The following is a 14,649-nucleotide window of genomic DNA, read 5'->3' as shown; positions in this document are numbered from 1 at the left end:
AAAGCTGTCTTCGTGTTCTTGCTGCTGGATCCTTTACTTTGGGCATGTTTGTGGAGAATGCCCGAGAATGCTTGGAGCCCCTTGATGGACCCTGGGTGCCTACTAGCTAACTACCACACACACTCATTTACCATGGCTAGAGATAAAAGAAGAGATTAAGAACCGCGCACACACAGCATAAGCACCAGCGTTGGCCGAAGCCCTGCCCTTTGGTTTATGGCAACTGAACTGATTTGCTGTATTGCCTTTGATATAATATATACAACTCTATCTGTACCTCTACCAGGTACATAGTTGTTGGTGAGTACACCAACTACTTACTACGGAGTATAAGAGTACATTAACTACCTACTCCTAAGATACAAGGGTACACCAACTACATACTCCTACCAACTACCTACTACTAACGTACAAAGCTTAGCTTAGCCACTTCCGCTCTACATGACTGAAGTAAACCACCACTACTACGGCCTACTGCCTTACTGCTACAGCTACAGTAGCTGGTCGACAGAACCGATCAGTCTCCAACTCCCAACAGGGAGTGGTCGACCGAGCCGACCATTCTCCAACAATGGAGAAACAGGAGCAATAGATTATGTCTTACAATTCTTTTCCAAATCCTGCTGCTAACTCGATGCCTTGACCTCATCCATGCCAATCATCTTTCTCAGCTCCATGAACCATAGGCGCCCAAGTGACTTGGTGAGGATGTCAGCGAACTGTCTGCCGGTCTTGACGAACTCGATGACGATCTGTCCTCCATCGATGCAATCCTGGAGGAAGTAGAACTTGATATCAATGTGCTTGCTCCGGTCGTGGAGGATAGGGTTCTTGGCGAGGGCGATGGCGGGATGGTTGTCCATCATCAGAGCTGGCAGGTGAGCTTCCTTGCCGTTTAGCTCGCCCAGCAGCCGGCGTAGCCAGACAGCCTGGCATGCCGCCGTGGCCGCGGCGACGTACTCCGCCTCACACGTCGACAGCGCCACGATCTTTTGCTTCAGCGACTGCCAAACAATGGGGGCCGCTCCAAAGAAGACGAGCACGCCGGAGGTGCTCCATCGCCCATCAATGTCGCCCGCCATGTCCGCATCGCTGAAGACAGTGAGCTCCGGCTCACCTTCCTTTGCCTTGGGGGTGCCTCACTAAAGACCGTGAGTCGCAACCCACCCTTGCCGCTACTTTTGGGGAAGATGATCGCTTGATCGAGCGTACCCTTGACGTAGCGCAGCAATATTTTCACTGCTGACCAGTGATCTTCGCGCGAGTCCTCCATGAAATGGCTGACGTACCCAACCGCGAACGCAATGTCCGGTCGGGTATGAGTGAGGTAGCGCAGCCCACCGACGATGCTCCGGTAGCGCGTTACGTCCACCTTCGCAGCAGTGCTGTGCTTGCTCAGCTTCAGCCGCTCCTCCTATGGTAGAACCGCCTATCCAATGCCTCATAGGAGTACTTGTTTTCTATTAGACACTAAGTACTCAAGAGAGGACACTAAACTACGTAGTTCTGTCGAGCACACCCCAAGGGAGAACTCAAAAATCCACATTTTTCCATTATGATCATAAATGAGAGAATAAAGCTTATAACATTCTTAAGTCATTTCTTATATTACTTTATTACAGTACCAGAATATTACCTCAATTTATTATAACAACGGAATATAACAATGTTATCAGAGTTATAGAGGAAGCATGATTAATTTAATGACATGGTGGAGTATTAACATAGCGGACATTTATATACAAGAGATGCTAACAGATTTTACATCTTTTCTTAGAAAAACCTTTCGTGAGGGTTATAAATAAACACAACGGTCGTAGCGCGAAAGGAATCCCCGCTGAGCTCACCAGGAGGTTTCCCCATACAAGAGTCAGCTCTAAGTATCTTTCGATCACCCGCAACAGGGGAAATAAACAAGGATATGCAAGGCTATCTGACTTGTGGGTTATTGCATCTGCGGGGACATTACTAAACGTGTGTCCTTATATTCAATTTCATTAGCAGTCATCATTAATTCATTAACTAACCATTCTATGTAAGCACATGTGCTTCTTTCAAGCAGTGGTAAGCAATTAGAACCATTTTACCATCTTTCATATTTTAGTTCTTACTACGATGCTAGATCATAGCCAAGTTGTACCGTATCACACGGTGATTTGTGAACCAATGTATCCCAGATAGATACCCTGAAACACACGCCCTGCTTGTACCTTAGGCACAAGCAAGACCAACCCACCACTCTCCTGTCAAGAGGTCCAGGTCCCCGTCCATACTTGGACTCTAAGCCTCCACTCCTGAGTCCCGGACTCAGTGTGGTTCTTAGACCTCCACCATCTCCGCCTCTAATCAGTCGGTCCGGAAAGAGCCGGAACCCACGACAAGAGAGGAACGAGCCTTCCCGCTCCCATAAGCAAGTATGTGCTCAGGATAATAAGTCTATGACCTAACTATCATCCACAGCAACGGACGGTCCTCAATCGACATAGGCGGAACAAGTGCAATCCGAGCCTCGCTCGAATGGCCAACCAAGTCCAGATCCAAAGTACCATTCCGTCCGGTCTCCAATTATCATTCATATATATTCCATGTGATAGTAATATAATAACAACAATAATATCTTTCATATCTCTCATGAGTGATAGGTAATCACTCGACTTCTATCGGATCCTATAGCATATCAATCTACACGATCCTGACATACTAGTAGTACTCATAGGATAAGGATATATATATGCAAGTAGTTTTCATTCAACTCCTTAAAACTTAATGCACAAGCATAAGATTGTAACACCCTCGGTGTTACGCCTTAATCAAAATACTAAACCATGTCATGAGCATCATGTTTATGTATTATTGCATGTGGTAAATGAGAAATTAAATTTTATTGTACTGATTCTCAAATTGAGCTCTAATTTATTCCTTGTCCAAATACTCTCCAGCCCAGCTCAACTCACTATTGTCATCCTGATCCAACTCCATCTCTCGTTATTCATCTTATTCATAATCCCCGTAGCATGCATAAGGCACATGCTCTGCTTAGCCCACGCAGTACGCGCACAACGACGACCGACCGTAGCAACAGCATCACACACGCTACGCTTTAATCACTCACAAGCTCGACCCGCTGAGCACGCCACTCGCTGGCTGCTGGTGTCTTTCAGTCGGGCAGGCAGGGTTGCGGACTCAACTCTTCCAGCCGTCTCCTGGACCCTGGTCTTCAGTCTTGCATGGCCTCAACTGGTCACGCAGAAATTACTGTCCACTCGTAGAAATCAATGGCCACCCTTTTTCTACACGGAACACTGTTGCAAAGGCGGAACACTGTTCACAGCAGGAACACGGTTCATGCTGTTCCGTCATTTCCACACGCGCACTGTAGCAGCAACGAAAGTACTGTTCACGTTAGTAAACACCGGTCGCTAAGCTATGCACGTCGGGTACTGTAGCTCCGAAGAAAATACTGTTCATCCGAGAAAATACACCAGCCACAGCAGCTGCTTTTGACATGTGGTCTCCTCGATTTCTTGACCGCTCGTTGCCTCTGCATGCCCCCAACGAACGTCGTCTTTTTTTTTTTAGTATGCATGTCAGATAATCTTTGATGATCCAAGGAGATGAACTTTATTACGATGAACACGATAAACATAAATATCTATGAGTATTGTTAGGATATAAATAAATTATTAGAGAGCACAGTATAAAAATGATTCGATGTGGGTTCACTGTTTATCCACGAATGAACTTGTAAGCACTGTCCTTCGGAATTGCTATCATGTAGTAATTCGCACACAAGCTGCCGCTGTTTTGCTTCTGAAAGTTGCCAGCCACCGCTGAGCACGTTCAGCCCAAAGCTCACTCCAGTCCTGATGTGCTCGTAAATCCAAGATCACTCAAAGTCCATCATTGAATTAATTCTCTCATGACCAAGACCTCACCACCGCACACGGCACGGAGCCAGAGGACAACCCTGCCAACTCGTTTCATGCTCCCTGACTACTCATGACCACCCACGATCAGTGCTATATATGGCTCTGCTCCACTCCACGCAGGGCAAGCATTTGCTAAGCTCCCTGGTGTCTCTCCTCTTGCATTGCCTCCGCACATCGATCACCGTAGGTGGCACTTCATTCAATTCTGAGGTAGCTAGCCTGTAAGAATTCCTTCATTCTTCTTCTTTATTATTTTCTTGACTCGCGGTCTCATCTAGTAATTCTAGACCCACAGTCATGTGCAAGTCAACTAGTTCAATTGCGTGATTAGCCTCCTCCAATAATATCATTTTCTTCATCTCTAGAGCTCATTTGAATTTATTTATTGATTGTGAAATAAATTTTGTTAGATTCCTAAATTCATGATCTATCTGTTAGTGTAATTAGTTCGTATAGTTCAGTGATACCTTTAGGGTTACTTTATTATTTTGAAATGCTTATTATGGTTATTTAGAGAATGAATTTTTATGATGCATGGTAGCTAGTGCACCTTGTTTTATTATATATATAGTAAATTGATATTAACAATAAGGATGCCTTTAGTTGCTAAGATAATACATGAAATGTTTCATACTTGTTTAGTGGGTATAATAGGTAACTTTGCGTATTAGTCATTAGAGTTAGCTTAGTAGCTTGGTAGATGTATTCTTATTTTAAGAGTTGCGGTTGCCTATATATTAATTATTGCATCATCATCACTGCATGCATATAGAGGACGAGCCACTGGAGATCGTGACATTCGGCGAGCAGGAGTACGACGAAGTCATCGAAGAGTACGAGGAGATCCTCGTGCAGGAGGACGTTCCGGAGCCGCACGTCACTGACTTTGCTGACACCGCGCCTGCCCAAGGCAAGCCCCGGTGCATAACCCCTATTTTTAAATGATCACTGAATATATTTATATGATATGCATTTACGTTACAGGCATTTTATGGAAGCTACATGCATAAATATATCCACCATGAGTCCTACTAGTACAGGTCGAGTAGCTGCTATGCTCAGGATATCGGTAGCGTGAGTAACCTGTCGTTACTCGCAAATAGGTGATTAAACTATGATATCATGATGAAATAATGGAAAGGAAAATGGTGACCGGACAGGGATGTGGATTTGGTACTGGTGGGTGTGAGGGGTTGTGTCCTGCGGCCAACAGGGCATAGCCCGGTTACACTTTTTCCCTGTCTGTGTCGATTAAGGACCGGTCGTTGCATATGACTCTAGGCAAGTCACAGATTATTGTCCCGAGCACATACTTGGGTATGGGCGCAGGGAAGGCTTGCTGCTCTCTTGTCGCGGATCCGGCTCTTTCCGGACCGACTGATGGGAAGAGGAGGTGGTGGAGGTCCTTGCACCGCACTGAGTCCGGGACTCAGGATGTGGGGGCTTGGAGTTCAAGTTTGGACGGGGACCTGGACACCCGGGACAGGAGAGTGGTGGGTTAGTCCTGCTTGTGCCTGGGGTACAAGCGGGGCGTGTGTCTTCGGGGCACCCAGCTGGGCACATTGATTCGCGAATCGCCGGGTTATCCGGTACGGCTTGTCTGCGGTTTAGCACCGTAGTAAGAACTGAAAGTTGAAAGGAGAAGAAATGGAACTGATTGCTCAACTCTTGCTTGAAAGTAGAACAGGCTTATATAGATTGACTAGATGAAAACTTAATATGGCTGATGATAATAATGTATCAATAAGGACTCACTATTAGTATTGCTTTTTGCTAAAAGAGAACCAGCAAACCATAAAGCCTAGCATATTCCTTGGAGTCGGGAAAGTATTCCCACTATCGGATAAGTCTTGCGAGTACATTGTGTACTCAGGGTTTATTTACCCCTGTTGCAGGTGACGCTTGAGGAGTTCCTTGTGTGGAGGATCCATCTGGTGGGCTCAGACGGAATCCTCGTTATCTTATCGCTAGATGTGATCTTTTAATATTCCGCTGTTTATTATTTCGCACTCTGTATTTGGTATTGTAATAATGTACTTTTCAAGAAACTCTAATGTATGAGATAGACTTGTGTTGTAACTCGTTTTCATTATTGGATCCTTGGGAAAAATGTGGATCTTTCGGGTTCTCCCTTAGGGTGTGCCCGACGGACACCGCTCGCTGTAGTTACTTTCGGGGTGCTTAGTGTCTGATGGAAGACGAGTGCCTTCGTAAGTACGCTATTTCGGGTGGTTCTGCCACAGTTGGTACCAGAGCCAATAATGGTTACGAGTTTCATCACTCTTTTTCAAAACTTAAAAATTTGACCAACAAAAGCTTTGCGAAAAGTAGGATGCGATTATATTATGTAAATAAGTATAAGCCCTAGCAATATGGTCTATCTAGGATAGCGGCACTGGTTTTATCTAATTAGTTTTCTGCAGGTACACTGACTTACGTTGCGTATGAAATCGCTTAGTATACGGAAAGTGAGTGCGATGTGCCGAAAATTTTACGAACGCCGCTATATTCCGGCTTGAGTGAACGTATAGGTCGAAGCATGCATCATATAATAGCATCTTACTTGAACTAGGAATCCCCCTTCACGTATAATGAAAGTAGTAAATTGGTAGGACTAACTTAATGAATGCCTTAAAAAAAATGTGCTGCCATTTCTTTAACCCCTGGATCCTGATCGAGAAGGTGTCCTAATGGATGGTTCGTCTCTCTTATAGATGAATCTGAGGTCCGGACGTGGGAGCACCAGTTCGGGAGCGGCCAACGAGGGCCATGGTGACAGTGCTCAGGCCTTTGAGCGTGGCAACGAGGGAGCTCGGGAGGTTCCACCCTTGGTTCCTCAGCCTTTTCCGCCACCGCCTCCGCCGCTGTCCGCCGCGGAGGTCATGGTGGAGTTGTTGGCTGCTCGCCAGGAGTCAGCCGCTGCTCGTCAGGAGACAGCTCGTGCCATGGAGATTATGGCACAGGCCCTCGCGGGTCTCGCCCGTGGAGGCCCCGGAGGCAATGGTGGGAATGGGGGTGGTGCTCGTCGTCCTGAGGGACAGTCCTCTTACCAGGACTTCCTCAAAACCCACCCACCCACATTCACACCGTCGGATGATCCGTTGGAGGCGGAGCACTGGCTTCGCACGTTGGAGCAGAAGTTTCGGCTGCTCGGAGTGGCCAACGAGCAGAAGATGCACTTTGCATCCCAACTGCTTTTGGGGTCCGCAGGTGCCTGGTGGGAGACTTTCCAGGCCGCGGAGCTGCCGGATCACCCGGCGACGTGGCAGGAGTTCTCCACCGCTTTCCGCGAGTTCTTCATACCTGCTGGTGTTATCCACCAGAAGGTGACCGAGTTCATGGAGCTACGTCAGGGGAGTAGGACAGTAATGGAGTATGTGACCCAGTTTAACCACTTGGCTCAGTATGCTGGTAGTCAGGTGGACACGGATGACAAGAAGAGGGATCGCTTCTTTCGCGGTCTCACTCCTGCTCTTCAGGAGAAACTGTACCTGGGGAACTATCAGACCTTTGGGGCTCTGATGAACGCCGCCATTGCTCTTGAGGGTTTCCAGCGGGCATCTCAGGCGGATTGGAAGCGGAAGCGGGTGGCAGCTGGATCCTCCAGCCATCCCCATACTCAGAAGGTGCAGATTGTTAGGCGGGGGGCCCTATCAACCATCCGGCGGGCCTCTGTACCGGTCACCCCAGCAGACATCACAAACTTCTGCTACTCAGTACAAGGCACCTCAGCAGCAGGTGCAGCCCCAGCAGACTCAGGGACAGCTGGTTCCACCTCATCAGGGATTCGGGAATAAGCCTGGTGCTTGTTTCAAGTGTGGCAAGGATGGCCACTATGCCAGGGAGTGTCCTCAGCAGCAGACAGCTCAGCCGTCTCAGCCATCTGCAAATTCCAGGCTGATTAAGAGGACTTTCATCAAGAGGAAGGTGCCCAGCAGATCTGGTCAGGTGCACTTCACGGATGCTCAGCAGGTTGTGCATCAGGAGACAGTTATGGCTGGTATGTTTACCATCGAATCCCATCCAGCTTTGGTGTTGTTCGATTCTGGTGCATCGCATTCCTTTATGAGCATGGGGTTTGTAGAGCGGCACAACTTATCACTATTGGCTATACCGTATGCCTATAAGATCCGTACTGCGGGTTCTCAGATGTTCATCAATACCCGCACGGATACAGTAAGTTTGGTATTAGCCACCCACACTTACCGTCTACAGTTCATGATAATGCCTGAGCAAGGCATTGATGCTATTCTTGGAATGAACTGGTTGCGGTTGTATGGGGTAGTATTGGATATGAAGAGAAGAAGTGTAGAGTTACGGCTTCCATTTTCTGAGGATAGGATGTCTCTCATCATACCCTCAGAACCGGTCTTACCTGTTGCTGCCCATGCTGAAGCCGTTCCTGATCTTACCTCCATTCCAGTAGTATGTGAGTTTCCAGATGTTTTCCCTAAAGATCTTCCTGGATTGCCACCGGACCGTGAGGTAGAATTCTCCATTGAGCTTGAGCCTGGTACTGCTCCTATCTCCAGGCGTCCGTACCGCATGGCTCCGAGAGAACTGGCAGAAATGAAGAAGCAACTGGAGGAGTTGATGGACAAGGGTTTCATCCGCCCAAGTTCTTCACCATGGGGTTGTCCAGCGATTTTCGTGAAGAAGAAGGATGGTACTCTGCGGATGTGTGTGGATTACCGCCCCCTCAATGCGGGTAACAGTTAAGAACAAGTATCCCTTGCCCCGCATAGATACTTTGTTTGATCAGTTAGCTGGTGCCAAGGTGTTCTCGAAGATAGATCTCCGATCAGGCTACCATCAGATCAAGATCAGGCCACAGGATATACCAAGGACAGCTTTCTCTACTAGGTATGGGTTGTATGAGTACCTAGTGATGTCTTTCGGTCTCACCAATGCCCCAGCTTTCTTCATGTACCTAATGAACTCAGTCTTCATGCCAGAGTTGGATAAGTTTGTGGTAGTGTTCATTGATGACATTTTGATCTATTCCAAGAATGATGAAGAGCATACCTGTCACCTCCGGATAGTCCTGACTCGACTCAGAGAGCACCAGCTGTATGCTAAATTCAGCAAGTGCGAGTTTTGGCTAGATCGAGTGCAGTTTTTGGGACATGTGTTGACACCTGAGGGCGTTTCTGTAGATCCCAGCAAGGTGCAAGATGTGTTAGATTGGAAGTCTCCTAGGTCTGTGCACCAGATCCGTCAGTTCCTTGGGCTAGCTGGATACTATCGACGTTTCATCCCCGATTTCTCCAAGATAGCCCAGCCCATGACTAAGCTGCTCCAGAAAGAAGCTAAGTTTGTTTGGGGTCCAGCTTGTGAAGAAGCTTTTCAGTCCCTGAAAACTTTTCTGACCACTGCTCCTGTATTGGCTCAACCTAATATTGAGAGGCCCTTTGATGTTTACTGTGATGCCTCGAAGACGGGATTGGGGTGTGTGCTTATGCAAGAGGGGCGTGTGATAGCTTATGCTTCACGCCAACTGAAGAAGCACGAGGTGAACTACCCTACCCATGATTTAGAGCTAGCTGCTGTAGTTCACTCTCTGAAGATTTGGAGGCATTATTTGTTGGGCAACAAAGTGCATATCTTCACTGACCACAAGAGCCTTAAGTATATTTTCACTCAGTCTGAGTTGAACATGAGGCAAAGGAGATGGTTAGAATTGATCAAGGATTATAATTTGGAAGTCCACTATCATCCAGGAAAAGCCAATGTGGTAGCTGATGCCTTAAGTCGTAAGTCGCATCAGGTTGAGGGTATACCCTTGTCACTTCACCACACAGAGGTGCTAGCTCAGATTGCTTTGACCTCAGAGCTGTTGGAGCAAATTATTCGGGAACAAAAGGAAGACCTCGAAGAGATTCCTCACATCAAGAAGTTGCTAGCTGAAGGACGTGGACCTCATTTTAGCATTGATGAGCTGGGAGTCGTGAGGTACAAGGATAGGCTGGTGGTTCCATCCAATGAAGAGCTAAAAAGAAAGATTTTAAAAGAAGCCCATCATTCCAAGCTGTCTATCCACCCTGGTAGCAACAAGATGTACCATGATCTACGCCAACTGTACTGGTGGCCTTACATGAAGCAAGATATCACCCAGTTCGTTGCGGAGTGTGACACTTGTGGTAGAGTCAAGGCAGATCATATGCGTACTCCTGGATATCTGCAGCCCTTGCCCATTCCTGTTTGGAAATGGGAGGATATTTCCCTGGATTTCATTGTGGGTTTACCCCGCACCTCCTCGGGCTTTGATTCTATTTGGGTCATTGTAGACCGTCTCACCAAGTCTGCCCACTTCCTTCCGGTGGACACTAGATACAATGCCAAGAAGTATGCGGAGTTATACTTTGATCGGATTGTGACCCTACATGGAGTTCCTCGCACCATCATCTCTGATAGAGGGTCAGTTTTTGTCTCTCGTTTCTGGGAGAAACTCCAGGAGTGTTTGGGTACTCGTCTTCTCAGAAGCTCGGCATACCATCCCCAGACTGATGGTCAAACTGAAAGGGTGAACCAGGTGCTCGAGGATATGCTGCGGGCTTGTACCATCTCTTTTCCTGAGAAGTGGGATCAGTGTTTGAAGCTGGCCGAATTTTCTTATAATAACAGCTATCAGGAGAGTATCCGTATGGCACCATTTGAAGCTTTATATGGACAGAAGTGTAGGACGCCACTAAATTGGGTTGAGGTAGGAGAAAAGTGTAGAATAATAGAGGTTATGCACCGGGGATTGCCTGGGTAAGATATAACTAAAAGTTAGCATTCCATTATAGTGTCACGATCATCAAGGCATCATCTTTTCCGCTACCCCGGTTGACTCCATGATCCATCGTTGTTCCTATTATGATATACGTGGATGCAACATAGAAATGTAATTAATCAACGACAACTACAACTCTCAATTATGATTACGCTCTGCAAGCTAACTGAGCTAGCTTTAATGACTAACGTACTAGTCTATGTATCCACTGTCGTCAAGTAAGGGCTTTGTCTCCGAAAAATATTTTAGTTTTAAAATCCCAAGGTGTTTCGACATTCTATTGATTAAACCTATATTTTCGAACTAGGGCTCATTTAGCTACCTAGAAAACTAATTATTATAGAGCTACAAAAATTACAGTGAGCACCTAATAATGTTAGAAATTTACTATGAAAGTTTCAGATCCAACACTATCACCAATTTATCACAACAATTCTTATAAGTTTATATTTTAACAATATTAAGCATCTAAATTTAATTAGATCACTTCTAAAAATATTATAAAACTATGTGAACAAAATATACCAGCAGATAGATCATGATTTTAGCAACTTAACAAAATTGGTTTCATAATTTTTGGTTAACCACATAATTTTATATTGAATTTATAAATTTACCTTAGAAGCTAAATTAGAAAATGCTTAGAAAAGGAAAAGGGCTGGTGGCGACCATTACGGCCCGGCAGCCGAGCGCGGCGCAGCTGCGCGCGCATCGTGGCGGCCTAGCAACGGCCCAAGGCCGGGGGCGCCCGCGTGCGCTCGTGTTTTGCAAAAGAGGGCTCGGGCTTTTGGATAATCACGCGAAGCAACAGAACACTATTACTACAGACTCACGCTTTGCATTAAAGACCCTGGGATGTGTTGCCTTTGCAACGGGGCGCTCGTCGGCGTACCCATGCGTGGCAGCGCGGCACACCGATGGCAACGGTAGTTACGTCGGGCAACCTAGGCTTGCTACGACGGCATTAAGGGGTCGACCACCATCTACAGCTAAACGTGCAAGGATGGGTGGCGGTTATGGACTCGGAGGCGCACTGTCACAGGCTGCAGCGGCTGAGCGGCTATCCACGGTGGCGGTGCAACTGTTCCGATGAGCCTACGTCCTCACGACAAGGTAGAGATGGCGGAGAAGCATCCGTAGCTCATCGTGGTGTACGCCCTACTGACGGTTGAAGCTAGGAAGCGCTGTGGCGGTCTAGCCACTGTGCGACCGATTGGGGCGGCGGCGCTCTGCGATGGACACCAGCGTGTCACCACATCATCGACGAGTTCCCTGGCCAAAACAGTGCGAGCACCGAATAGAGGGAGTCAAGGCGAGTGCAGGGTTACGAGCAATCGAACTGCTACCACTTCTACATGCCTTACCTCCCAACCTACTGATTCAGGCGGCGCCCATGGCCGGCGGCGAACAAAATGCCAAATTGCCTATCGGTAGTGATCGGCTGGGCTTAAGGAGAACAGGGCGCGTAGCTGACTAGCCATGCCACCCACTGGTGTGGGGAATTGCGCTGCGAAGCCCAAGCTGGTGAATTTGAAAGGAAGGAATGGTGTGCTGCTGTCGCTATGTTGTGGACAGTGGCCTCGACTTAACGTGGACTGGCCAAGACACGATAAGGCATGGCAGGACGAGGACACAACCTCATGAGCGAGGGCAGGGGTTGTGTGTTTAATGCTTGGGTGGAGCCTTTAGGAGTGCCCGTGCGGTCATGTGTACGCGATAGCGCGACGTCGCAATGTGGTAGGGGGCGGTACTTGCTGGAGCAAGGTAGGTGAGGTGAGCGGCTATAAACGTGCGCTATAGGGCGATGCACGGTGATAGAGAAGGCAGAGTGCAGTCCTATGCGTGACTTGGTAGTATGTGCACACGACGTGGAGCAGTGGCGACCAAGCCTAGCCTAGCGCACAGCCGGCAGTCACGCGCTCGTTGTCGACATGACCCGCGTGCCGCAGTGCCATAAATGGCAAGGCGACGGCAACATAGCCTCGTGCGTGCGGCATCAAAGCAGGCCAATGACGCAGCGCGGTGTAGCGGCAGGGGCGCAGCATGGCATTGCGACGATAGCGACAGCGATGTCGACGTGGCTCGGGCGTGGAGGCAGCAGCATGGCCCCGAGGCCATGGCACGGCAGCACAACGATCCACGCAATGAACAACGTAGGCTACGGTGAAGTGCGAAGAGAGAGAGAGAGCAGCGAGCAGCGCTATAGTGGCGATAGCGGTAGCGGCACAGAGCGCTGTAGCATGGCAGCAGCAGCGGCGGTCAAGCGCGGCAATGCATGTGCGCATGCAGAGCACGTCAACACCACGATGGCGCGCCCCCATGTCCTGATGACCGCGCCCAGCCTAGAGGGCTAGCCCGAGAACGTGCTATGCATGGATCTTAAAGCAGCGACTACCACTAAACCATTGCCTCTAAACTGAAACCGACTTCACCACGATCAAACTGATACATGAGGCTGCTCAGCCGAGCTAAAACACCATATCACCCTCTAACCCAATCTCTCTAAATAAATTGCTAAACTTGGCAATGCCTAGCTGTACACAAGCTTAAAAATTTCTAAGTTTTTTTGAGTTGAACTCTATTTCAAATTGTATTTCTAAGCTATTGAAAATATTACTAAGCAATATTATTTTCAACAGCAAGTATTTTATTGTCATCTACAAAGTTTGCACTTTCAACTTTATTTAAGTATCACACACATGTTCTATAGTATTTTTGCTTAATAAAAATTGGTTTTAAACCCGACTTGATATACATGAGCTATTGCATCAACATTGATTTAACATTTTTATTGATTATTTTAGGCTACAAGAAATTTATCAATACCTTCTATCACATGCATTATTACACAAACATGATGTTTGTGACACGATTTAGTAGTTGGTTTAGGGCGTAACACCGAGGGTGTTACACCTCCATCGGAGTCACGCACGGCTTGTACTCCGCCATGCCGCCGCGCTCCAGCAGGTTCTCCACGTAGGCGCGCTGACCTAGGGAGATGCTCTGCTTCCCCTGCCTCACCTCGATGCCGAGGTAGTAGGAGAGCGCACCGAGATCGCTCATCTTGAAACGAGCTGCCATCTCACGCTTGAAACTGTCGATGTCCTTCGCATGCGCACCGGTGATGATCAAGTCATCCACATACACGCCGACGACGAGCTCCTCCTTCCCCTATCGCCACGTGTAGAGAGCATGCTCGGTTGTGTACCGTGTGAACCCAAGCTCACCCAGTGTGGCGTTCTACGCTCGCGGGGCCTGCCGTAGCCCATAGAGCGCCTTGCGCAATCGGAGCACCCGGTGCTCCGCTTCCTTGATGGCAAAACTCGGAGGTTGTCTAACAAAGACCATCTCCGCTAGCTTATCATTGAGGAAGGATGATTTTTACGTCCAGGTGATGGACGCACCAGTCCTTCGCTGCTGCCAAATCTAGTAACAGTCGAATAGACTCCATACGTGCTATTGACGCAAAGACTTCCTCAAAGTCGATGCCCTCGCGCTGGACAAAGCCTCGGGCGACGAGGCATACCTTGTGCTTAACAATGGTGCCGCGCTCGTCCCGCTTGACCTTGTACACCCACTTCAGGCCGATCGGACGACATCCTGGTGGTGGATCGACGAGCTCCCAGGTCTCGTTTTTCTCGATCGCCTTCATCTCCTCCAGCATCACCCGTCACCAATTTGCATTGCGCTCGGCCAGCGCGAACATGGGTGATTCCTCTGCACTAACGAGAAGCAGCTTTGGGTCATTGAGTAGCCGACCCGCTAGGCCTGAGGACCCTATGCCGCCGATGATGTCGTCCAGCCTGCGGAACCGCACCTCCTCACCATCGTGGAAGGCATCCACAAACTCAGTGATATCGCTTGGAGGTGAGGCGAACTCGATCGGCGTCGATGGAGTTCCCTATTCTGTCGGAGTGGTCGGCACAGCACCTAGAGTGCTCGGCA

The 14,649-nt window shown here is 48.2% G+C and overlaps 1 protein-coding gene across 1 annotated transcript; it reads right to left on the bottom strand.

The window, feature by feature from the left end:
• Positions 1–13,611: 13,611 nt before the first annotated feature.
• Positions 13,612–14,368, bottom strand: LOC136470620 (uncharacterized mitochondrial protein AtMg00810-like). The gene is made up of 2 exons (XM_066468400.1): positions 14,231–14,368; positions 13,612–13,875 (listed from the first exon to the last, which is right to left on the bottom strand). Exons 1-2 carry the CDS (start codon positions 14,366–14,368, stop codon positions 13,612–13,614), a joined length of 402 nt encoding a protein of 133 aa, XP_066324497.1.
• Positions 14,369–14,649: the final 281 nt, after the last annotated feature.

Source organism: Miscanthus floridulus, chromosome 8, assembly GCF_019320115.1.
Source record: "Miscanthus floridulus cultivar M001 chromosome 8, ASM1932011v1, whole genome shotgun sequence".
NCBI classification, from domain to species: domain Eukaryota; kingdom Viridiplantae; phylum Streptophyta; class Magnoliopsida; order Poales; family Poaceae; genus Miscanthus; species Miscanthus floridulus.
Note: the sequence above shows the minus strand (reverse complement) of the source record. Positions and strands in the feature narration are given on the sequence as shown.

Bases quoted from the DNA above. Each gene is read 5' to 3' on its own strand.
- LOC136470620 (XM_066468400.1), bottom strand. From the start codon at position 14,368: ATGCTGGAGGAGATGAAGGCGATCGAGAAAAACGAGACCTGGGAGCTC. The intron at 13,876-14,230 runs GTATGCCTCGTC...ACGTGGCGATAG, and splicing joins GCACCATTGTTAAGCACAAG to GGGAAGGAGGAGCTCGTCGT.